The sequence below is a fragment of the Lithobates pipiens genome, unplaced genomic scaffold (assembly GCF_037356315.1).
Source record: "Lithobates pipiens isolate NorthernLeopardFrog02 unplaced genomic scaffold, aLitPip1_a1.2 Scaffold_13, whole genome shotgun sequence".
In the NCBI taxonomy this organism is placed as follows: domain Eukaryota; kingdom Metazoa; phylum Chordata; class Amphibia; order Anura; family Ranidae; genus Lithobates; species Lithobates pipiens.
Window position 1 is genome coordinate 523,530,380 of NW_027507718.1, and position 26,124 is coordinate 523,556,503.

A 26,124-nucleotide genomic window follows, 5' to 3' on the forward strand; every position below is an offset into this window, starting at 1 on the left:
AATAGGGATAGTTTTATGGCATTTTTATTAATAATTTTTTATTATTATTATTTTTTACTAGTAATGGCGGCGATCAGCGATTTTTACTGCGACATTGCGGCGGACACATCGGACATTTTTGACACATTTTTGGGACCATTGTCATTTATACAGTAATCACTGCTATATAAATGCAGTGATTCCTGTGTAAATGACACTGGCAGTGAAGGGGTTAACCAGGGGGTGGCAGTGTAGGGGTTAAGTGTTCCTAGGGGCGTGTTACTAACTGTGGGGGGGCTGGGCTTTAATTTAGTGAACACTGATCTCTGCTCCAATCACATGGAGCAGAGATCAGCGTCACTAGTTGCTAGGCAGAATGGGGTAATGCTGTTTACACGGCATTTCCTCCATTCAGCCGCCCCGTGAGACGATCGCGGGTATGCCTGCGGCGATCGAGTCCATGGGACCCGCGACCGGACTCACGGGGGTCCTGACCGGCACGTGAGCGCGCCGGCGGCGGCGCGCTCGCGATGGCAGCGCGGCATTGAAGATTGGACGTACCTGCAACGCCAATATGCCTGCCTGTGCCATTCTGCTGATGTACATCAGCGTGCGCCGGTCAGGAACCGGTTAAAGAAGTACATATAGCTTCTCAGAACTCTACAAATGCCCTGGACATGGTGCTTTGCTCTGTGACCACTGAAAAAATTTAACTGCCGTCACATTCGGCAAGCAGTACCAACATAGAACGTGACCCCTCCAAGTGAATGGAGTCATTCCATTACCATCCTGCGGTGCAGTGGTTTGACATTTTCAGGGTTAAACCAGGAAATAAAGAGGCAGCTGTCAGTCAACTGCCCTCTGAAAAGCAATTCTGTTTTCACAGGGGCCACAAGGGCTGCCACACATCTGAATGAGGCCTTAAAGCAGGAACATCTAAAAGTTGTTTATACCTCCCAGATAACTTCTCTTTCCTTTACAAAAGCTAAATACAGGATACCAGTGTGCATGAGGCCTTAAAGTTCAGATCTCAGATAATATGGTTATGGAGAGCATTATTATTATATTATTATACAGGATTTATATAACACCAACAGTTTACCCAGCACTTTACAATATTAAAGAGAGACAATACAGTTACAATACAATAAAATACAAGAGGATTAAGAGGGCCCTGCTCAGAAGAGCTTACAATCTAATAGGGTGGGGCAGGTGGTACAAAGGGTTGTACCTGTGGGGAATGAGCTGATGGAAGTGGTAAAAGATTAGTTGGAGACATGATAGGCTTCCCTGAAGAGATGAGTTTTCAGGGATCCCCTGAAGGTAGCAAGAGTAGGGGATAGTCGGACCGGTTGAGGTAGCGAGTTCCAGAGGGTGGGAGAGGCTCTGGAGAAATCCTGGAGACAAGCATGGGAGGAGGAGACGAGAGAGCTTGACAGTAGGAGGTCTTGAGAAAAGCGGAGAGGACGGTTTGGGTGATATTTGGAGACAAGGTTGGTGATGAAGCTCGGGCCAGAGTTGTGAATATGTTGTGGTTAGTATTTTGAATTTAATTCGCTGGGTGATTGGAAGCCAGTGTAGGGATTGGAGGAGAGGGTTGGCAGACACTGAGTAGTTGGTAAGGTGGATGAGTCTGGCAGTAGCATTCATGATAGACTGAAGAGGGGAGGAGCCTATGGAGAGGCAGGCCAATGAGAAGGGAGTTGCAATAGTCAAGGCGAGATATAACAAGGGAGTGAATGAGGAGCTTGGTGGTTTCATTTGTTAAAAAGGGTCGAATTTTAGAGATGTTACGGAGGTGAATTCTACAAACTTTTGACAACGATTGGACATGGAGGGGGGCACGGGCGAGGGGGAATATTAATAGCTCTGTTTTAGAGAGATTTCATTTAAGGAAGTGGTGTGACATTCATGCTAATATGTCAGTTAGTAAGTTAGTAATGCAAGAGGAGACTGAAGGAGTGAGGTGAGAAGTAGACAGATAGATTTGGATGTCATCGGCATATAAGTGGTATTGGAAGATGTAGGCGGTTATCAAGTGACCAAGGGAGGAGGTGTAGATATAGAAAAGATGGTCTAAGAACAGAGCCTTGGGGGACCCCCACAGAAAGGGGCAATGGAGAGGGGGGAGACAGTTGTAGGTAACACTGAAGGAGCGCCGTGATAGATAGGCAGGAAACTGGGATAGGTAGATTGCCTGGAAATATTCTTCATGTCTCCAAAACACCCTACTATTCATCCCCTTATTATTTCTATATGGTTATTAGAGTTAGGGCTCCCCAAAACCGATATAAATAATGAATATCCAAAATTAATATCTCTCTTTTGTGTCTTGGGGACTCCATTGGTGAGATCTCTACACCTCTCTGCAAGTTCTTAGTTCTGCATACCAGTTGTTGCTATTATGAGGAGCTACAATCATTCCTGGATGTTTTTCCAAGAAATATAAAAGGCTGTCTGGTGCTTCTGCCCACCACGTTACTCCTGTGAATAGAAAATATGATAAACATAGATTCTATCTTATTTTACTGTTTTATCAAATTCAGAGGATACAAAAAATTTCATAATTAGGTGAGGAAAATAGGACCATTATCCAACAGAGGGCCATTAATATGAGTACAGCACTTAGAAATAGAGACAAGACATACTTAGGACAATAACCATTACCTCTGGATGAGTACTATAAATAATAGGGAACCCAAGCACCCAGTCTTAATAACACAAATCTCAAGGTCTCATCTAACATAAAAGAAAAGGTAGGGAAAAGTAAACAATACAAGAACCTAAAAACAAGAAGCAAGACGAAAAAAAGGGACAGAATGTGGGGGATATGGGAGAAGGGTAAGAAAAAGATGAGGGAAAGGGAAATAAGAGGAGGTGCTCTCCACCCAACCCCAAAACCCCATATCTAGGATACACACTTCAGGAAGAGAGAATGGCTTAAAACTCTTGCTAGTAACAAAATGTAGTCCAGGCAGCCTAAGTCATGGAAGGTTTGTCAGACCTATCGTGCTCCTCCGCTAGTAAATATTCCAAATCCATGAGTGAATCAATTTCCAGCACCCATTTGGCCAAAGTAGGCACATTCGGAGATCTCCAATGTCCAGGGATGATAACTCTAGCAACTGTCAGAAAATGGCAAAGAATGTCACATTTCACGGATTTGATTGAACCTGGAAGTGTAGACAATAGGGAAGTGCATGGTACTCTCTCACATCACAAACACAGACTAGAGAGGGAAGGATATTGGTGTAGAGCAGCCTTTCTCAACCTTTTCAACACAAAGGAACCCTTGAAATAGTTCTCCGGTCTCGGGGAACCCCTGCTAAAAATGAGAAATCTACAACTCATGATACATTAGTGTGATGGTCAGTGGGAAGAATGGTCCTTACACGTGTGGTCATTGGGAAGAATTACCTCCTTACAGATAGCTAAAAAGATCAATGGTTTCAGTGGGAACTTATCTAAGAGGCAGAAATTGCCCAACGCTGAAGGAACCCCTAGAAATCTTTGGAGGAACCCTGGTTGAAAATCACTGGTGTAGAGTATCTAGGCACCTGTACCATCTTATCAAAGTGATAAAATTGTAGAAACATAAAAAATAAATACAGTATCATTGCTGTTTGTGAAGTGGATTATGTTCTGCCCATGTTTAGGCTATCAACTTGTACAGAAATGTTTATAGAGGCAGAGGACCTCTTGAACTGTAAAATTAGAGTGATCGGGGACAAGCAGGGATACATTTTACTTTATGGTCACACTAGGTTGCAAGCTTACTCCTTCATGTCTATCTTTAAATATGCTTCGGGGAATGAGCTAGATATTTTTGGTTGTTTGTTTCAGATTCACATCATTGGTGTCCCTAATGTCTTATTGTCTTATTGTCTAGGCTCTCCAACAAAAAACAATGAAGAGAAGAAACCAGAGGAGACTCATATGATGGAGACACATCATCCCAATAGTGGAGAGTCATCCTCAACAAATCAAACATTCGGAAGATTATGGAGGCAAATGCTCCACCTTTGCAAACCATAATGAATGATCAGGAGTAATTTAAATGTTGAACTTTACTGTATGACGTGTACAGATTTCCATTTTTTAATATTTTTTTTTTTTTACAAAGTGCCTTCAAGGGCTGGAAGCTGTTACGTTTTCTAGCTGAAACATAACACATATTATTTCATTTGACGTTTTTATGACATCCATTCCCTGGCACCGAGCTGTATATGTTTCCTCTTTCCGATAGCAAATTGTCTACCATTTTGTGCCAACTTCCAATACACTGTTGACAAAAACGTCTGTACTATAAAAATGTGTAAAAAGCTGTATTGAATACAGAGTAGGGAGTTAGGAATGTGGTATGGTAGAATGTACTATTATGGTATTGCACTGGTCTCCATTATTCAAGTTTTTGTTTTTTTTATTCTCTTTGTCAATTGCTTAAAGATCAATACAACAATGAATAGGCATCCTATGTATATATTCAGTCAACCAAACCTCTAACAAATACTTTCTAAAAAAAAAAAAAAAAAAAATAGGACAAATTTCAATTGATATAACAGAAAGCTCTTCAGAACAGACTACAGGCAAGAACAGAGTCCAACCATGGAGCCCAAATTTTGGTAAATTTGACAGAACAATTCCTGCCCTCATGGGTTAACCTATACCTATACCATGGTAAAGCACTATTGAATAATACCATGCCAGTATTAAATATCAGGATATGTATGGCACTTTGTAACCCTAATACCTTTCAGGGGTAGATTTGATGGATTGCCTAATGTACCACAATGCATCAAAATGTGCTTCTACCACTATTGTTGCTAGCTTAATGCATGGTACTGTGCTATGGTGGGTTGTGGTACACTGTAATACAGGTGTGTTGTGGGTGCCATTCACAATGAGTGTCACTGCATCCCACTTGCACATGCAATTGCCTGATGAGAACAGATCCTAAGGACCAGTATTGATAGACTTTGGGCTTGTGCCCATTGGCAAATTAAGCCTTTTTTTCCAGGTGTATTCAGCCTGTCAGTTTGAGATTTTTTAGAGACCATTGAGTTAATTGACAGGTGCATATGACATGTGGTTGACCTGTTTCAAGCTGCTTTTGCATTCCTGGGGGTGAAACAAAGTTTAATGCGTGGTAATGTTTCTCAAGGAACAAGAATTATTTAAGTTCTGATATAAAGCATTTAGAGATAAAGTTTAACAATATTTAAATATTGTTTTAATGAAAGAAAAAGAGAAAAATGGTGCAGAAAATATTAACATAAAAATATATTATAAAAATAGACAGTCAATAGAAACAGCAAAAATATATGGGGGTAAAGATGAAAAGTACTTTACATGGTTTTGGTCTGTGGTCCTGACAGAGTCCAGTACACTGTAGCTTAAATCTGGTTTTGACAGAGTCGCTGGCCCTCAGATTGTTTCTCAGCATGGGTGAGTCATTTTGATAGAAAATAGAGAGATGGCAAGTTGCAGCTTCAGCCATCTTTGTTGATCCCTGAGACATGCATTTACAGAAATGACACAGCCAATCAAAGAATCTAAGGGGTAGGAGGTAGGAGTGCTAAACTGTTTATTTTTAGAAAATATTCCCCCCAAAATGTCAGTTTTATAATTACATTGATATTTTCATATTAGTTCATGTTACTGTTTGATAAACAATATATTAGAACCTATCATGAAATCATGGTTTGATAGAGACTAGCTGTGATGCATCTCTTGTGTGTATTCTCCTTAGGAGATGTATTGTGACTAATCTCTTCTCAGTATATAATATAATAATCATGTTAAGTGATGGTTTTTCTCTTGTTTATTTGTGTAAATCCTCCTCCTGTATTCTGTATTTGTGTAAGGTTTCAGCATTGCATGACCTAGGCCTGTGTCCTGTGACAACATGCTGTGACTAGTGCCAGTTACGGCCCATCCATGCATCCAGTCCCTAATATACATGCAGGGCACCATACGCATGGATTTAAAAAAAAAAAATTCAGAAGCACATGATTAGAGCCCAAGGCTCTAATTGGCTTCAAAAAAGGGTAGGCTTGGGACGCATAGTGAGCCCACCCTGTTGTGTGACATTAGCGAATTAATATTCGCTAATGTCTTCCTGTTTCTCCTCCCGGCCAATCATGAAGCGGCTCCTGAGACCCCCATTGGCTGGGAGTCCAAAGACCCCATTGGCCGGGAGTCCAAAGACCCCATTGACCGGAAGGGGGACACGGAGGAGACGGATGGGGGAAGCTGTCACAGACATTGGACTCAAACACGGGGGGAGCAAGCCCAGCACAGCACCAGGCTCTGGGGATGAGGAGCTAAACGAGAGAAGGAGGAGAGCCCAGAGCCTGTAGGTAAGGCAGTGTCATCTGGAGATAGCAGCCTAGCCTGCTTTGTTCATCCCATCCATAGACAAAGGAGGTGCACAATGTACAGTGAGGAGCTCACTCTGCTCCTTTGTCTATGCACTGCTCCTCACACCTTCCTTGTGTGTATCTGCTGAGCTGTGTCCTGCACAGGGTAAGTGCAGGGCTGATCATGAAGTGGCTCCTGAGACCCCATTGGCTGGGAGTCCAAAGACCCCATTGGCCGGGAGTCCAAAGACCCCATTGACCGGAGGGGGGACACGGAGAAGACGGATAGGGGAAGCTGTCACCGACATTGGACTCAAACACGGGGGGAGCAAGCCCAGCACAGCACCAGGCTCTGGGGATGAGGAGCTAAACGAGAGAAGGAGGAGAGCCCAGAGCCTGTAGGTAAGGCAGTGTCATCTGGAGATAGCAGCCTAGCCTGCTTTGTTCATCCCATCCACAAAGGAGGTGCACAATGTACAGTGAGGAGCTCACTCTGCTCCTTTGTCTATGCACTGCTCCTCACACCTTCCTTGTGTGTATCTGCTAAACCGTGTCCTGCACAGGGTAAGTGCAGGGCTGATCGGGGCCTCCCGAGCCAGCAACCAGAGGGGAATCCATGGTCAGGTCCATCTGCTGCCCCCACCACCTGACCGATGGGGCACCAGCCACCACTGGATTAGACTAACACACCTGCGTCCAGTTCAAGGTCTTCTTGGCAAACTCTACTAAAGTTTGGATGTCAAATTCAAGTAGCAATTTTACACATGCTTAAAGTAAAATATTGAAAATGTTAAATTCTATTAAAAACCATGCCTGGAAGATGCCCTGATCCTTCCTGTGAAGTGCTGCATATGTGCGATGGTCACAACCCCCTATAGAAAAACTGCCATGGGACATACATGTTCTACATTTTAATGCTAAATTTCCCTGAAGAATGTGTACATGGTGCTGGGCATCATAAGATGTTTAATAAAATAAGTCTTACAAATATTTTTGAATATTTAATAAATATAAATTATTCGAATTTTTCTATTTTAGAACCTATTTATATAAATAAAGATGCCTGTAGAAAGTTAGTATGTGTTCTTGTTTTTAATTGAATTTTCAAATCCCCATGGTCCTTTGCTGGCTACTAGTATCAGCCTCTACCTGTCATCTTCCTATGAAGCTATAGCTCCATTTTATATTCTCTATTTATAGAGAGTCTCCAATTCCAAAACTTTTCCTCAGAAAAATGCAGAGTTCTTCACTGCCTACTTGGCATTCTGGCTCTCAAGCTTATCCTATGTTAACACTACTTTGAGTGACTAACCCAGAGCAAGATGATTAGAATTTTCCGGTCTCCATTTTTCTCCCATAGCTGTGATTCAGAAAGTATTAAAAGCCAAAGGGTCAGCATCACAGTCAGATAACTGGCTGGTAACTTGAACTTGGAACCTTGGCACCATTGAGGAGGAACCCTCTTCCATGAGTGTTGATTTCCTTGGTCCTTTACCATCTCCACATCACTAAGGCTTCATTCACACGTGCTGCTAGGGGGCAATAAAACTAGGTGTTAATATTGGTGCAATGATCCTTTCCTCAAATAGAAAATTCAAAAAAGCATGTAGCGCTAATTTAGCGCTACATGCTTTTTTGAATTTTCTATTTGAGGAAATGATCATTGCACCAATATTAACACATTTTTCTGTATAAGTAGCAGCTTAGATTATAGGGTGAGATTTTGTTTAGCGCAGTGGTGATACACGGTGGTAGAGGGAATTAGTTGTGTTGTATCAGTTTTTTTATAATAAAACTAGGTGGTTGAACCACGATTTTACTGCTACCCCAACCACCCAGAGCATACAGCCACTCAAGACATTCAAGACAGCAAAAATAAGACAGCTCGTCCCATTCAATGGGAATTACCACTGCAAACATGACAATTGCAAGTGTAAAAGGCCGCCCAGCAACTCTGTGCAACATTTACAGCGTTCAATCATGTGGTGCGGAGGTGACATAACAGATTTAATGCAGATTGCTTTTCAGAGGGCACTGCATGTGCAAATGAGCACTGACGGAGACAGTAGTGAGTCCAAGTTCAACAAGACGACCAAGGAGATCAACATTCTTAGAAGTGTTAAGGTGGGCACACACAGATCGAAATTCAGACAGTTCAACAGGAACTGGCTGAATTTTGATCTGTGTGTAGCTCTCTCTGTTCAGCAGAAGCCAACTGTTAGACCGGCTTCTCTAAAATGGTCCTGGTGGAAAACAAACATTGAATCAGTGGCTGCAGCCATAAGGTGCTGAGGTCTGATAGCAGAAGTGTGGAGTCAGGTCACAAGCCGAGTTCAGTAACAGCCAGGCAGATAAAGCAGGTACAGAATCTCGATCAGAGACCAGGTCAGATACCGGCAGGGTTCTGCAACAAGCTGGCAGCGAGGTACAAAATAAGCAAAAATCCAGGCCAAGTTCAGTAACACAGATAAGCCCCAGACATGAGGAAGAAAGTGGAATCCAAAGAAAAAGTCTGGTGGAGCCGCGTCAGTAACAGGATCAAGCCGACTTTCAGGAACACACATAACAAGGATAAAGCTAAAGACCATTCAACAATGCTACTTGTAGGCAGGTTGAAACAGGTAATTAGGTGCTGTCTCGGCCGGGAGGGTAGGAGTTAATTTCTTTCCTGGTTCTTTGGTCTTTTTGACAGGTTCTTCTCTGGGTCCAGCCCACTTATCTGGGGACATATAAATGGAGTCAATGGTCCCAGTGGAGAGCCCCCAGGAGTAGGAGGGAGGGGGAAAGGAATCACGAAGAGAGAGCTGGGAGGATTAGGACCCTCTTCAGATCCAAGGCCTGTAAGGTATTGAGACAGAGCACAAGATCTGGAGGAATAAGGATACCAGTCATCTCTGCCTATATGTAAAGTCAGCTGAACTTGGGATTCCCCCCGAAGACAACAACACTGAAGTATTCCTCTGAATGACTAATTGCTGGACTATATCTAAGCAGGTAGGTCAGGGCAGCACTTGGGCCTGCAGGTAGAACTGTAGGCATTCACATGGTAAGCTTTTGACTGAGGTATACAGACTGATAAGTGAGGAATGGTCGGGTATAGCAGGGATCATCGATTATAGAACAGGCTCCTCTAGGGGAATGGGAAAACATCAAGTCCTTTAGGTTTTAAGCATGGCTCATAATTCCCTGGAGCTGATTGGTGTGAGTTAATTGTTTACGGCTGGGCATAGTGGGGTATCTAATCCCAGTTTGTACTCCCAGCTGTCATGGATTCAAACATAATAATTAGGTTAACTTTCATTTATGTCCTCAATAACACGTTTAAAACTACTAAAGTATTAATTTGACCCTAATTTGTGGAAACTTTAATGACGTTTATCAACTTGAGCCCCACAGTGTCTTTGCGGCGGCATTGGGTTACCCTGCCCTCTTTCCTCTAACTGAGTCAAGCTGTCACTTATGCACAAGATTTATCACTGCTGACAACCTTTGGGGGTGTGGGGAGACTAGGCATTGTAGGCAAGGGGTCTCTGTCTGATACCAGCTCCTTTGTCTGGTGAAGGTTGAACGGGCGTTCTCACGGGTGCACTGAGACTTGCATGTGTAAATTGGGAAACAGTTGATAGTAAGGCTAGGACCAAACCTTTATACTCTAAGAACTTTTTAGGGTTCATCTTAGCATTTTCAGCACTATATTTTGGGATAAGCAATAAGTCTGCAGGGCCTACTTTAAGTAGAATACCGGATTTGGGGGTCGGTAGTAAAGGTTAAAATCCTTTTGCCTTGAAGCCTTGAGCAGAGGTTAGACTGCAGTGTCCGGCTTACAAGACCGGTGCTTTGACTTAAGCTACCAGGGGCAGGGCGTAGCTTTTACTTGGACTTGCACCAAGAGATACTGGCTTCTAAAAACAGTGGAGGGCTTTTTTTCCTTTAGAAGCTAGGGAGTTAGATAAAGATTTATGGGGAAAGTTTGTGTGGGTTTAGCCAGTATAGTTTATAATATTGTTTGACATGTTTAGGGTATAAGAGAGGACTAGTCCTTTTATATAGACCAATAGGTCTAACCTACTATATTTATATTCAGACCAATAGGTCTAATCTACTAGATGTATATACAGACCAATAGGTCTAATTTGATTTGCCATATGTATATACAGGTACCAATAGGTCTAATTTTATATATATATATATATATATATATATATATATATATATATATATATATATATATTAACCTGGGGGACAATTAGCAGGTACAAAAGCTTCCTGTCTTCGTGTCTCGGCTCTAACTATACACTATGCAGGCCCTAACTATCAGGCTGAGCAAGCCTACCGCTTGTCAGTAGGGATGAGCCGAACACCCCCCTGTTCGGTTCGCACCAGAACCTGCGAACAGACCTAAACTTCGTGTGAACTTTAGAACCCTATTAAAGTCTATGGGACTCGAACGTTCACAATCTAAAGTGCTCATTTTAAAGGGTAATATGCAGGTTACTGTCCTAAAAAGTGTTTGGGGACCCGGGTCCTGCCTCAGGGGACATGGATCAATGCAAAAAATGTTTTAAAAACGGCCGTTTTTTCAGGAGCAGTGATTTTAATAATGATTAAAGTGAAACAATAAAAGTGTAATATTCCTTTAAATTTTCGTAGCTGGGGGGTAACTATAGTATGCCTGTGAAGGGGCGCATGTTTCTGGTGCTTAGAACTGTCCCTGCACAAAGTGTAATTTGTGCAGGAAAAAAAGTCTTTTAAAATCACTTGCGGCTATTGTCAGGTCCCGTAATACAGAGAACACTCAATGAGTGTTCTCTGCATTAGCCGACAATTCATTCATTCATTGATAAAAAAAAAAAAAAAAAAAGCGTGGGGGTTCCCCTAAATTCAATTACCAGGCCCTTCAGGTCTGACATGGATATTAAGGGGAACCCCGTGTCAAATTAAAAAAAAAAATTGACGTGGGGGTCCCCCTTAATATCCATATCAGAAGGTCTGATATGGATATTAAGGGGAACCCCGCATCAAATTTAAAAAAAAATTGACGTGGGGGTCCCCCTAAAAATCCATATCAGACCCTTTATCCGAGCACGCAACCTGGCAGGCCGCAGGAAAAGAGGGGGGGACGAGAGAGCGTTACATCAGAGGGGACGGGGTCACCCACACGTCACTGGGGAACCCCTGGCTTCCCTCTCCAGCGTCAGAGGGGCGGGGTCAGGTGACGGGTGGCCCCGCCCTCCTAATATAAGAAACGTCAGCGCTGTGCTCTCTGCAGTGTCTCCGGAGAGGAGACAGAAGAAGGATGTATGGACAGCGCTGGACTGAGAGATCCCCCGTCGCTGGATATGATCATCCATCGCTGGACCCCGGAGACCCGTCGCTGGATAGCAAGAGTGGATTAGCAGTGCTGGAATCTTTTTTTTATTTTTTTTATTTTTAATAAAGGAATTTTTCAAAAGTGTGTTTGTCTTATTTAACCATTTTGAAACTTTCTTTGTGAAATTGTAGGGGTACTTTTGTACCCCCTTACCATTTCAAACAGGGGGGGGGGGGCGGGATCTGGGGGTCCCCTTGTTAAAGGGGGCTTCCAGATTCTGATAAGCCCCCCGCCCGCAGACCCTCACAACCAACGGCCAGGGTTGTGAGGATGAGGCCCTTGTCCTCATCAACATGGGGACAAGGTGCTTTGAGGGGTCACAGACCCCCAAAGCATCCTCCCAATGTTGAGGGCATGTGGCCTGGTACGGTTCAGGAGGGAGGGGGGGGCGCTCTCTCGTCCCCCCCTCTTTTCCTGTGGCCTGCCAGGTTGCGTGCTCGGATAAAGGGTCTGATATGGATTTTTAGGGGGACCCCCACGTCAATTTTTTTTAAAATTTGATGCGGGGTTCCCCTTAATATCCATATCAGACCTGAAGGGTCTGGTTATGGATATTTAGGGGGACCCCCACGTCAATTTTTTTTTTTAATTTGACACGGGGTTCCCCTTAATATCCATGTCAGACCTGAAGGGCCTGGTAATTGAATTTAGGGGAACCCCCACGCTTTTTTTTTTTTTTTTTTATCAATGAATGAATGAATTGTCGGCTAATGCAGAGAACACTCATTGAGTGTTCTCTGTATTACGGGACCCGACAATAGCCGCAAGTGATTTTAAAAGACTTTTTTTCCTGCACAAATGACACTTTGTGCAGGGACAGTTCCAGCACCAGAAACATGCGCCCCTTCACAGGCATACTATAGTTACCCCCCAGCTACGAAATTTAAAGGAATATTACACTTTTATTGTTTCACTTTAATCATTATTAAAATCACTGCTCCTGAAAAAACGGCCGTTTTTAAAACTTTTTTTTGCATTGATCCATGTCCCCTGGGGCAGGACCCGGGTCCCCTAACACTTTTTAGGACAGTAACCTGCATATTACCCTTTAAAATTAGATTTCTCCCATAGACTTGTATAGGGTGTTCCGGCTTTTCGAATTTGCTGCGAACAGCCCAAATTGTTCACTGTTCGCTGAACAGGCGAACAGGCAATGTTCGAGTAGAACATGAGTTCGACTCGAACTCGAAGCTCATCCCTAAGTCACCATCCTCTTCATATGACGCTTTATATACCATTAGACTATATAATCTTAATTCTGCCAGTTCGGCAGGTGTGTGTTACTGGTTTGCAATTTACATTACAGTAACAATATCATGCTGAACTGCTGAAGTCGTGCCAGGTAGCTCTGAAAATTTCTCTCTATTCCTTATCAGGAACTCTCTAGCTTCCTGTTTTTGGGAATATGACAGGGTGTTTGGAATGGTGACCTCAGGGATCAGAGGGGACTCAGTACCCTTAGGCGTTACTGGGAGGGACCTCACAGTTAACGCCAGTCTATCCTTCCAGGGCTTTAACAGGTTTATGTGGTAATATGTTCAGGCTTCCTTTTTCCTGGTTGATATACCTTGTAATTGACCTCCCCAACTCTTTCAAATACGTCAAAGGGACCCTGCCACTTAGCCAGGAACTTGCTCTCAACAGTGGGAACTAACACCAGGACCATGGCACCAGGTGAGAAAACACAGAGTTGGGCACCCCTGTTGTATATCCTCTGTTGGGCTGCTTGGGCCTGCATTAAGTATTCTTTTACCATCGGCATGATTGCTGCAATTTCAGCGATATGCTCAATGACACCTTTATGGGGTGTCTGCTCCCCCTCCCAAGTTTCTTTGGCTATGTCTAAGAGTCCTCGAGGGTGTCTCCCGTAAAGCAACTCAAATGTAGAGTACCCCGTAGAGGACTGGGGAACCTCCTTGATGGCAAACATCAAATATGGTATCTTGAAGTCCCAGTTTTTCCCATCAGCATACAAGCTGCCTCCCACTCCAGTTCCAGGCCCAGCCCCCTTTCCAGAGCCTTCTGCCTGGAACAGGGGGAGGCACCACAAAGCAAGGGCACAGGTGGTACTCTGACCACTCCCAGCCCCCAGATCAAAACAGACAGGCCTAGCATGCAGCATAAGGCTGCCTAAATTTGCCTGTGCTGGACAACCTAGTAAAAATACCTTACTAGCACTGGTAGAGGTTGCTACATGTATATAGACTGATAGGTCTACCTTGCTATATGTATATAGACGAGGTGAAATTGAGTGTACATATAAACGTCTAATTTATTTTCACATGTATAAGATAGCTTTAATTCACTTAATATGGGGGGGGGGGGGGGGTGGGGGGTTAGAAGCACCATAGAGTAGAAATATTTATAGTCCTTAATCTTTGGGGGGGGGGGTCTACATGAGGGACAAGGCCCCTTAGCAAAGTTTCCTGTAATTCTTAAAGTCGAAGTCCATGCAAAATCTAAAATCCCTGCATCTACGGACACCAGGGATCTATCACTAACCTCTCTATCCCTGTAAAGAAAAAACAAGTACACATACCTTTTTGGAAACCGATCTGACCCGCTCAGTCTGGATCCCACGCTGAACTGTCATCTGCGGCTTCTCTGTGTAGGCGGGTGCAGAGGAGGCGGAGGACAACGGAACCCCCCATAATAAGTCTATAGGTGATAAGTCTATAGGTGATGTCACTTCTTCACATTCATTTCACAGCCACTGTCATCCATGTCTTTTAGAATATACTATTATGGTCAGGTTATTAATACTCTAAAGCCGCGTACACACGTAGCCGCCTGTCTGACGTACTTAGTCTGGCGGACTTCCCGCCAGACTGTCTGTCGGACTTTCCAAACGGGCTACTTGCAGGTAGGCGGGGCCCGCGAAGAGCGAAGAAGACGTCGCTGGCCCCGCCGCCTGGTATGGACTTAAAGGGGAACCCCAACGCCGAAAAAAATCGGCGTGGGGGTCCACCCCAAGTCCACAACAGACCCTTGTCCGAGCACGCTACCCGGCCGGCCAGGAAAGGGGGGTGAGCGAACGCCCCCCCCCCCTCCTGAGCCGTACCAGGCCGCGTGCCCTCAACATGGGGGGTGCCTTGGGTTCATGTCACATGGTGACCCCGCCCCCTTACGATGTCACAGTCCCGGAGGATGCTGGGACTGTCGCCATGTGAGATCAACCCATGTGACATGAACCCATGTGACATCCACCGAAGACCCCGCCCCTTGTCCCTATATAAGTCGCCGCGTGCCCGTTCCCTGTCATTGTGAGCGGAGGACTCGGCGAGGCAACATCTGAAGAAGAAGAAGAGAAGAACAGAAGAACGGAAGCTGGCGGCGGCGACAGAAGACCGGGCCACCGCCTGTAAAAGAGCTATAAGAAGGCGCGGTGGCCCGGCAGAAGAACCGAAGAGGGGGACAAGACCCCCGAAGTCGGGAGAAGAGGCCGGCGGCGAGGAAGAAAGCCGGACTCCTCCGCTAGCAAAAGAGCTACAAGAAGATAGCGGAGGAGTCCGGCGAGAAGACCCCTGAAGACGGAAGACCCCCGGAGCTGTGCAATAAAGTATTTTATCTCGTGTGTTGTGTTTTTTTGTACTTTTATTTTACAGGTGAATGGGTAGGGGTACATTGTACCCCATACTCATTCACATAGGGTGGGGGGCCAGTATCCGGGGGCCCCCTTATTAAAGGGGGCTCCCGGATTCCGATAAGCCCCCCCGACCGCAGACCTCGACAACCAACGGCCAGGGTTGTCGGGAAGAGGCCCTTGTCCTCATCAACATGGGGACAAGGTGCTTTGGGGTGGGGGGGCCGCGCGGCCCCCCTGGTACGGCTCAGGAGGGGGGGCGCTCGCTCGCCCCTCCTTTCCTGGCCGGCCGGGTAGCGTGCACGGACAAGGGTCTGTTGTGGACTTTGGGGGGACCCCCACGCTGATTTTTTTCGGCGTTGGGGTTCCCCTTTAAGTCCATACCAGGTGGCGGGGCCGGCGGCGTCTCCTTCGCGGGCCCCGCCTACCTGGAGACCCGCTCGAAATGAGCGGACTTTTCTCCAGGTGGGAAAAGTCCGCTCATTTCAAAAGTACGGCGGACTGGCATACACACGGCCGGATTGTCCGCCGAAATGCGAGTCCGGAGGGAAGATTGGAGTGTAACACGGCATTCTAAGTCCGCCGTACTTTCGGGTCAAAAAAGTATGCCGGAGGCTACACACGGCGGACTTGAGTTTGCCGGACTTTTCCACCCGCTTGTTTGATCGTGTGTACGCGGCATAATAGTTAAACTATATGGGTTTTAATAAGCTTGGAGTAAATGATATAATGTACTATATGCATCGTAGGGGAATAAGAATCAATAATACCTTGCCTGTTGGACTGTGAAATGTCTATTTTGCACTTCTTCTAAGTATTGAAATGTTGTTGTCCTCACATGGTTTGAAGTTTATTAAAGAGGTGTATCGCAAGTAACCGGCATGCATCTAGTTTAACAAGTAGGTATGGGGTATGAAGACATCAGTGTGTAGAGCAATAATGTGAAGACACAAGTGGTTACCTGGAGCAGGGTCGTCTTTAAGGCAGGGCAAAAGGGGAAGCTGCCCTAGGCCCTGTCATTGGTGTGGGGCCCAAAACAGCTGCCTAATACTTGCCAACTATCCTGGTTTAAATTCCCTTATCTCTTGAAGTTTTAGTCCTGTGCTCTGTCCCAATATCTCAGTGTGAAGCGCTGGTCCTAATGCTGATCAGTTCTGCCCTGTTGATGTGTACAGATGACTCACCTACAGACCCTGTGTTTACATGTAAATAACCGGCATTCATGTGTAAATAGCGGCTGCAATACTAAGTAAATAGCTGCGGCCGGTGGCATTGATATGTAAATAAAGGTGACATTCATATGTATATCATGCTCTCCTGCTGTGAGGAGATGATGTGCTGTAACCTCTAGCAACTAATAAGTGAGCCGCAATGTGTGCTGTAACCTCTAGCAACCAGTCAGTAAGCAGTAATGATATGCTGTAACTGCTGGCAACCAATCACAATAGCTGCCTGATCTGATACAGTAAACTGATTTTAAGTCCAGCTGCTATTTATTATATGTCTCAGAGCAGGTGGAGAATGAAATTGCCTGGGGGGGGCCCAAGAAAATGTTTGCCCAGGGCCCAATCAATATTAAAGACGGCCCTGACCTGGGGCAATGGAAGTTTAACAAGCGGCCTGTGGAAAGTGTTTACCTGTTATAGGTGGAATGACCTCTAGCAGCAAGGGAGATGTTGTCGGTACTCCTTTCGACAGAGGCCAGTCTCCCAGAGCAATGGGAGCAGATTGCACCGCCAAGGTCCCCATCCTGTACAGAGCTATGGAAGTTCAAGAGATAAGTGCATGTGTGGAGCCCACGCAGAGTGCACGGTGGGGTCCACTCCGTTACTGGGGAGTAGTAGTGGAAAACGCTGGACAGGTGGATGTGGACATTGGCTTGGCGTGTCCCTCCAAAATACATTCTATAGAGAAAGTGTACATTGTCACGGGAACCAAGAGGTAACTGGAAAACAATTACAGTGTCAGTGTACATCAGGGTGTCAAAAATGGTAAAAAAGACAAGAGAAAGCTTGGGAGAAGTCCTTTATTAAAAAATTAAAAAATTCCTCGATGTAAGTTCGCCCGACAGGACAGACCAAAAAAAAAAACACATCCGATCCACCTGCATGGGAGGCTCCCGCCGGCTGACGCATCTTCTCTGTGACAGTTCTTATATAACTGAGGGCGGGGCTACCCGGTGACGTAAATGGGTGACCTCACCCCCCCTCTGGTGCCACTGATGCCAAGCCGTGGCTTCTTATGGTTATATAAGAACTGTCACAGAGAAGACGCGTCAGTCAGCGGGAGCCTCCCATGGAGGCGGATCAGTTGCTGCTTTTTTTTTTTTCGGTCTGTCAGGCGGCGTGCACTTACATCGAGGGATATTTTTATTTTTTCATTTTTTAATAAAGGACTTGTCCCAAGCTGTCTCTTGTTTTTTTTTATAATTTTTGACACTTTTTTTTTTTAAATGGTACAATGTACCCCATTACCAATTCACACAGGGGGGAGCGGGATCTGGAGGTCCCCTTGTTAAAGATTCTGATAAGCCCTCCACCTGCATACCCCCCACAACCCCTGGGCTAGGGTGGTGGGGATGAGACCCTTGTCCCCATCAACATGAGAACAAGGTGCTTTGGGTCAGACCCCAAAGCACCCTCCCCATGTTGAGGGCATGTGGCCTGGTATGGTTCAGGAGGAGGGGGCGCCCCCTCTTTTCCTGCGGCCTGCCAGGTTGCATGCTTGGATAAGGGTCTGATATGGATTTTAGGGGGGGGGCCACGCCATTTTTTTTTTATTTTGGCGCAAGGTTCCCCTTAATTTCCATATCAGACCTGAAGGGCCTGGTATGGATTTTAGGGGGACCCTCCTGCAATTTATTTTTAAAAATGTTGGTTCAGGGTTTGCCTTAATATTCATACCAGACCCAAAGGGCCTGGTAATGGACTGGGGGGAAACCCATGCCGTTTTTTATTATCTATATTGCCGAGACCTGACAATACATTACAGCCGCGATCAGTTTTAAATGACAAATTTTCCTTTAGAAATGTAATTTTGCTGTGGTACTGTTTTAAACAACGGAAAAATGCGCCACTTTGCAGGCATACTATAGACACCCCCCAGGCATGATATTTAAAAGGAATATTTCATTTTTATTGTTTTACATTAAGCATTAAAAAAAAATCACTGCTCCCGAAAAAACATCAGGTTGAGGTCAGGACTCTCTGCAGCTCAGTCAAGTTCCCCCATCCCCAAACTTTCTCATCCATGTCTTTATGGACCTTGCTTTGTGCACTGGTCCAAATAATTTGGTGGAGGGGGGATTATGATGTGGGGGTTGTTTTTAAGGGTTGGGTTTGGCCCCTTAGTTCCAGAGAAGTGAATTCTTAAGACGTCACCCTTGGATAATTTCATGCTCCATCTTTGTGGGAACAGTTTGGGGATGGCCCCTTCCTTTTCAAACATGACTCCTCACCAGTGCACAAAGCAAGATCCTTAAGGACATGGATGAGCAAGTTTAGGGTAGAGGAACTTGACTGGCCTGCACAGAGCCCTGACCTTAACACAATAGGACATCTTTGGGATGAATTAGAGTGGAGACTGTGATCCAGGCCTTCTCGTCCAACATCAGTGCCTGACCTCGCCTATGTGCTTCTGGAAGAATGGTCAAACATTCCCATAGACACACTCCTAAACCTTGTGGACAGCCTTCCCAGAAGAGTTGAAGCTGTTATAGCTGCAAAGGGTGGGCCAACTCAATATTGCATACCTCCCAACTTTTTGCGATGGGAATGAGGGACACCTAATACCAAAAAGTAGGTAGCCATAGGACACACCCTGCCACCGCCCCCTTAACCCCTTGCCGACCCCTGTCAGCAAATATAAATCGGCAAAATGCCACGGCTGGGCAAAGTAACTTACCAGTATGTTACTTTGAAATCCCTGCCATGTGTGCCTGGCGCAAGCTCCGTGACCGTGCCCGTGGGACCCGTGGACTCTATCTCTGCTGGGATACCCGCGCTCGCGTCACGGAGCTGAAGAACAGGGAGATGCCGATGTAAACAGCACCTCGCCGTTCTGCCTAGTGACAGCACACCGATTGTCATGCGATTGCGATCAGTGTCATGTTACACAGAGCCCATCCCCCAGACAGTTAGAAACACTCCCCCAGGACACACTTAACCCCCTCCCTGCCCCCTAGTGGTTAAACCCTTCACTGCCAGTGACATTTGTACAGTAATCAATGCAATTTTATAGCACTGATCACTGTATTAATGCCAATGGTCCCAAAAATGTGTCAAAATTGTCCGATAATGTCACAGTCACGATAAAAATAGCAGATCACCGCCATTACTAGTAAAAAAAAAAAAATTATTAATAAAAATGCTATAAAAACTATCCCCTATTTTGTAGACACTATAACTTTTGCGCAAACCAATGGAGGAGGAAAGAGGGACATTGTTCCAAATCAGGGACAGTTGGGAGCTATGATAGTGAACCCTACAGACTAAGACTGGGATGCCATTAAAGTGTGGGTGTAAAGGCAGGCGTCCGAATACTTTTGGTAATATAGTGTATAAGGGTAAACTGTGAATAACGCTAAGACAGATCAGACAGAAGGCCTTCTTTTCTCTTCTCAGTTCTTTGACCATTCATTTCAGGACAGGTGTTCTTTGGTGAGAAAGGTGAGAAAGGTGTAGCTGCGGTATCAATGTAGCTGCAGGCCATGCAATCTTCCACACTGTTGTTTCAATGACAGATCACAAATGTTTTACCTTCACACTTCAATCCACTCAGAGTAAGAGCAACCACAACATAGCTTGTAGCCAAAGTACTCTAGGTAAATACTTACACTTTGCATGCTTTCACAGTCAATCAGCGACGCCTGTACAATCTTCTCCTTAGGTAAACTGGTTCTTCATGCTGTAGAATAAAAAAAAAAGAAAAAGGAATTCAAAGAAAACCTGTGGTCAGACTTTAAAGGCACAACAAACACTGGGTGGACAAAAAATATTTAACATTTATTGAAAAATACACATAGTTAAAGACCAGAGACATGGAAGAAATAATGATAAAAATCACATATGGAGATAGAAATCAATGCATGATGTGAGCCCTAATGCGACTACGCGTTTCGTTGTACACTTCTTCAGGATACATTTGGGGTTCAGAAATTGCAAAGAGAAGGATCTCACTATCTAAAGATAAAAACATATATATATATATATATATATATATATATATATATATATATATATATTTTTTTTTCCCATTCAAAATTTTTATTAGGAAAAGAGAATGGTTACAATAACAGGGCACGTAACGTGCGTGCAAAAACAGTACAGTCCAACACGTTATACATATTAGAACATAGTACAATTGATCTGCGTCTGAGTATGACGTATTTCCATGCTGAAATTCCGATGCAGAACCTACTCACAACATGGGAAGGTTAAACCTCCCGCTATCATGTAATAAACATCTCTTGCCATTCCTTCCCAACAGCTGTCGTAATGCGTTTAACAGGTCACATTGGAACGGTCTAAGTAAGGGAACGTCTGTATTAGTCTAAGAAATAAAGTAGGGTTCCGTACCCGAGCAAGTCGGTTATCTCACATGTAGTCATTTGTGGGCAAATTGGTAGACCGTCTAAATGAATGTAGCCTATTGGTAGTGAAAAATGAGTAGTTGAGTACGTATGAAGGGTTATCTACACAGGTAGAGGAGGGGAGGGGGGGGGGTAAAGAAACAAAGGGGTAGAGGAGGGGGGAAGGGTGTAGGGAATATGATTGCCTCTCCGGCTTCCGCCGTCCGCGATGTGTGGGCCCAGTTTATCTGGGTCTCTGCATTGTTTGCGCCGTGAATGGGATCTAGTAGATCCCAAACCTTCCTAGTCTAGGAAGAGGAGGGGTAATGTCCATGTGATTACCTAATAATAGCGTCAGGGTCACCAGGAACTGGCAGTTAATGTGTTTGGTATCTCTCTGAGTTCATGAAATCTCTCCATTGTCCCCAAGTTCTAGCGAACTTATGTGGTGTGTCTTTCGCAATATGGATTAGCTCTTCCATTTCTGCCATCTTCTCGATGCGTTTAAACCATTCTGAAACAGAAGGGGTATCCGGGGAACCCCAGTGAGCTGGTACGCATAATTTGGCTGCGTTAAGCAGGTGCATAGACAGAGATTTCTTGTACACTTGAGCGGGTATATCAGAATGGTGGAGAAGAAATCTCTCAGGCGAGTAGTCTAGTTGGGCATTCGTAATTTGGGAAATGGTGGTGTGAACTAGCATCCAAAAGGCCTGTAGTTTGGGGCACGACCACCAGACATGAAGGAATGTGCCTCTCTCAATGTTGCATCTCCAGCACCTGTCTGTGAGCTCCTTGTTATATTTGTTTATCAAAGCTGGTGTCCTGTACCACCTAGAGATTGTCTTATAATTGTTTTCCTGCGTTGTAACATTAAGTGATGCTTTGTGGGCGATTAGGAAAATCCTCTCCCACTGATCCTCTGTCAATTCCATCTGCAAGTCTCTCTCCCATGCCCTGCAAGCGGTTCCCTCTTTCGGCGAGATCGAGGAAAAAAGGAGTGAGTATGTGATTGAGATGACATGCTGTTGTGGTGTGGATTGGGAGCAGAGACTCTCAAAAGGGGTAAGTGAGCGTCCCAGAACGTTGTTTAAGTTTGTCTTTAGAAGGAAATGACGGATTTGGAAATAGACCCAATAGGGGAGAGGGTCTGCTTCAGGAGTCTTGGGAATTGCCTCGCGTTCTAATAGTTTGCCCCTTTGGAAAAATTGGTGGGCCTGTACGTCTGGATATGGCCAGCTGTTACTGAGAAAGTGGGTGGACATTCCCGGTTGGAAGTCCGGATTGAGCCTAACCGGGGTGAGAGGACCCGGGTTCGAGGAGATCATGCCCCCTTTGACTGCTTCTCTGAAACTGGATAACGTTGCACTTATCAGAGGGTGATCTTTTAGTGTCTTAGGGATGCCGTGTGGGGGCAACCAAGGGGTACTTTTAATTTGGAGCTCCGTCAGGGAGTCTTCTAGCTTCACCCAGTCTTTGGTATCGTAGTGGACCGCCCAATCAACAATTCTACATAAATGGGTGGCTCTTGCATATAGTAGAAGGTCAGGTAGACCGATGCCCCCCTTTTGTTTTGGTTTGGTTAGTTGAGAATAGCTAATTCTGGGGCGTTTGTGGTGCCATAGAAAGTGTAGGGTCAGCCTTCTCATGACTTGGAAAAAGGAACGAGGAAGTTTGATAGGTATTGTTTGGAATAAGTATAGAACTCGAGGAAGGACATTCATTTTCAATATCGCAGCACGGCCAAACCATGAAAAATGTGATTTGTCCCAGTTGCGCAGATCTGAAGCAATAGCTTGAGTAAGTGGGCCAAAATTCTTCGCATAAAGGTCTGACAGGTGTGAGGGAAGTTGAATCCCTAGGTATCGAATGGAATCTTGTTTCCATATGAATGGGAAGTTATTCTGGCATTGGGTGACCATGTCATGCGGGAGGGATATATTGAGGGCATGGGATTTAGAGAAATTAATTTTTAAGTTGGAAATACGCTGGAACAGGTCGAATTCTTTTAGTAAGTTGGGGATGGAGGTTAGGGGGTCCCTGAGGAACAGCAAGATATCGTCCGCAAAAGCCGCCAACTTGTATGAGTGATCAGCAATGGGTATCCCCTTGATGTTGTCGTTCGCTCTTATGCTATTTAGAAGGGGCTCAAGCGTGAGGATGAACAGTATGGGGGAAAGGGGGCATCCCTGTCTCGTTCCATTGCGGACGGGGAAGGCGCCTGACAGGTGGCCATTGACTCTAATTCTCGCCGTTGGAGACGAGTATAAAGATAAGATGTAGTTCAGCATGTGGGAGGGAATACCCAGGTGTCGTAAGGTCATAGCAAGGTAGTCCCAGGCCAGCCTGTCAAACGCCTTCTCCGCGTCCAGGGAAAGAAAAAAGCCTTTCATCTTGCTAGAGGAGAGATAGTGGTGAATATTAATCGCCTTGATGGTATTGTCCCTGGCTTCACGCCCAGGGACAAATCCCACCTGGTCTTTGTTAATCCATGAGGGTAGAAGGGGGAGAAGACGATTGGCAAGGATTTTCGAAAAAAGCTTCAGGTCCACATTTAGCAACGAAATTGGCCTGTAATTTGAGACCGAGGTGGCATCTTTACCCTCCTTGTGTATGACCGTTATGTGTGCTGCAAGCGTGTCAGTGGGTGGGGAAGGAGAGGTGGATAGGGAGTTGAGGGCTGCCAGAAGTGGGGCATTGAGTAAGTCAGGGAAAGTTTTATAATACGGGGCTGACAAACCATCCGGACCAGGACTTTTGCCTGGTTTCAGTTGTTTGATCGCCCCTTTCAATTCCTCCTCAGTAATAGATCTGTTAAGGTCACTGGCCATTTCGTCCGAAATAGGGGCAGGTCCAAATTCTTGTAAAAACTTCCTAATTAAGGCTTCTCTATCTTTATTACCCGGTAGGGTCGCTTGTTGCCCCGAGATGTGGTAAAGCTTTCTATAGTATTGTTCAAATTGGGCCGCTATGTCTACAGACGACGTGTAAGAGACGCCCGCATGATCCTTTAAGGTGTGGACAGTATTATTGGCTTTTTTTGAGTGAATGGCCCTGGCCAATAGTCTCCCGCTTTTGTTGCCCTGTTCATAAAAGAGCTTCTGTGTCAGGACAAATTTACGTCTAGTTTTGCAATTGAGTAGATCAAGGAGTTGTCGTCTAGTTTCCGTAAGGGCCTGTAAGGTATCCTGCGCCTGCGATTGCTTGTGTGTACGTTCAAGTCTTTTAATTTTATTAATAAGGTCAGTAATCATCCCAGAGTGCGCTTGTTTCCGAATGGCTTTGAGGGTCATAAACTCGCCTCTAATCACACATTTATGTGCCTCCCAGATCGTAAAGGGGGAAAGGTCCGGGTCCGCGTTGTCTCTAAAGTAGTTGGTAAGGCTCGTTCTAATGTAGTTGATGTCCGTCTCGGAGGACAACAGGGTGGGGTCCAGGCGCCATATTTTGGTGGTCGTTTTCGTCTGTGGAAGTGTCAGGGTAATCGTAATTGGGTTATGATCCGAGTGTATAAGGGGTTCGATAGTTGCTGACTGTAACAGTGGTAGGTCCTTTTGAGAGAGAAAAAGGTAATCCAGACGTGTGTATATATATATATATATATATATATATATATATATATATATATATATATATATATTAGTGTAAATACTTGTTAATCAGTGATTGGACAAAAAAAGTTTTCCAATAGAGAAAAACATATGAGAAAGCTCAGGGACAATATACAGGCCACCTAAAATTCAATGCAAAAAGCCAAAGACTCTGAATTAGTTAGACACTATGGTAAAAGTATAGTATTAGATGGTTAAAAAAATATATATATATACACTAATAATAAATAAATAAATAAAAATATATAAAAAATAAATAAAAATATTTTTTTTTAATAAGAAAATAAATTGTAATAGCACATAAGACATGTAGAAGTGGCCTCTTAAATCATGCTATTACATGAGGTCATTTTTCTTCAGAGGCCAATTTGGTGTGCCTCAATAGACAACTGTTACCAATAACTCTATCATTAGGTGTGCCAGGTATTGGCGTGAATCCTCTTACGTGAAGACTGACTGTTACTTTAAATATTACGGGACTGCACGTCCCAGCATGACCATACAATGAACAAATTAACTTTTACTGTTTCCTTTTTGATTGGCCAAGACTGGCCACCAAGGAAAGAGGAGCGATGAAGAGAGGACCATAGGATATGTCGTTTTTCAACATAGCAAGGGGAACTGTGCTCTATGGGGGGGGGTGGAAGAAACTACACTTGGCATCAGGAGGAGCAGCCTGGAAGAGTTAGGGGCAATTGCCGCCAGACCGGAGATAAGACTAGAGAAGGACCAAGAGATTGCATGGTCCGCAACACCTAAATTCTGCGTAGACAGTGCGTCACTGTTCCAGAAAGCTAGAAGAGACGCTTTAATTCTACTTAGAGTGACGCTAAAGCTCATTTGCAGTGCATAAGACTGTATAATAGAGCTTCCTCAGAGACCCAGGGAATGCCGAACTGGAACTCCGAGCCAACCTGAACAGGCAGAACTCCAAAACAATTCCATCAGAGGTCAGCAGGAATCGATAAGAGGGATGCTATCCCACCCTTCTTTTCTCCTCTTCGCTTTCCACAATAGGTATTACGTTGCCAGTTCCACTGACTTTGCTGTGATGCTGACCCAAGCTTCAAAGTCACCAATCTAGCAAATCTTTTCCTTCCTCGTGCTGCAATTCTACCAAACTTGTCACATTTCTCTTTTCGCAACAAAGTTGCAGCTTTGAACAAAGCTTTCACCAATTGATTTTGTTTATTACTTTTACTATTTTTGTTTATTATTTTAACTGACTTTGACTAGGAGAGAACCTGCGGACTCTATCAAACAGGTACCACCATAAGGACCCCAAACCCAAAAAAGACCATCCTCTGTTAAAGTGATCTCATTTCACCATATTGCTGAGGCCATTTTTTAGTTTGAGTCCGCAGGCCAACTACTCAAACCCCTACCTTCCACCGAAAACTTGTTTTTTTCAGTCCATTACAAAACCTGTAGGCAGACTTGAACTTAACCAGGATCTCTCCAGGGACTTGATGATGGTAAAGCCAAATAAGCGTCTTGTTTCTAAAACTCTGCCATCAACACAGTACCTCAGCACCCTTGCTACAGTTTATGTATCCACTATTTGTTTTCCTTTGAAACGGCAATTCCATTAAAAGAAACAAGGAAATTCCAAATATCTTATATCTTAACTACTTATGAATCCAACAGAAAAA

The 26,124-nt window shown here is 44.6% G+C and overlaps 1 protein-coding gene across 1 annotated transcript in view; it reads left to right on the top strand.

Moving 5' to 3' along the window:
* Positions 1-6,788, top strand: part of LOC143975616 (uncharacterized) — a 57,179-nt gene extending 50,391 nt beyond the window's left edge. Inside the window, exon 10 of the mRNA XM_077478094.1 lies at positions 3,869-6,788. Within this exon, the coding sequence (XP_077334220.1) occupies positions 3,869-4,014 (146 nt within the window). The 3' untranslated portion in view covers positions 4,015-6,788. The remainder of the gene's footprint in view (positions 1-3,868) is intronic.
* The last annotated feature ends 19,336 nt before the right edge of the window (positions 6,789-26,124 follow it).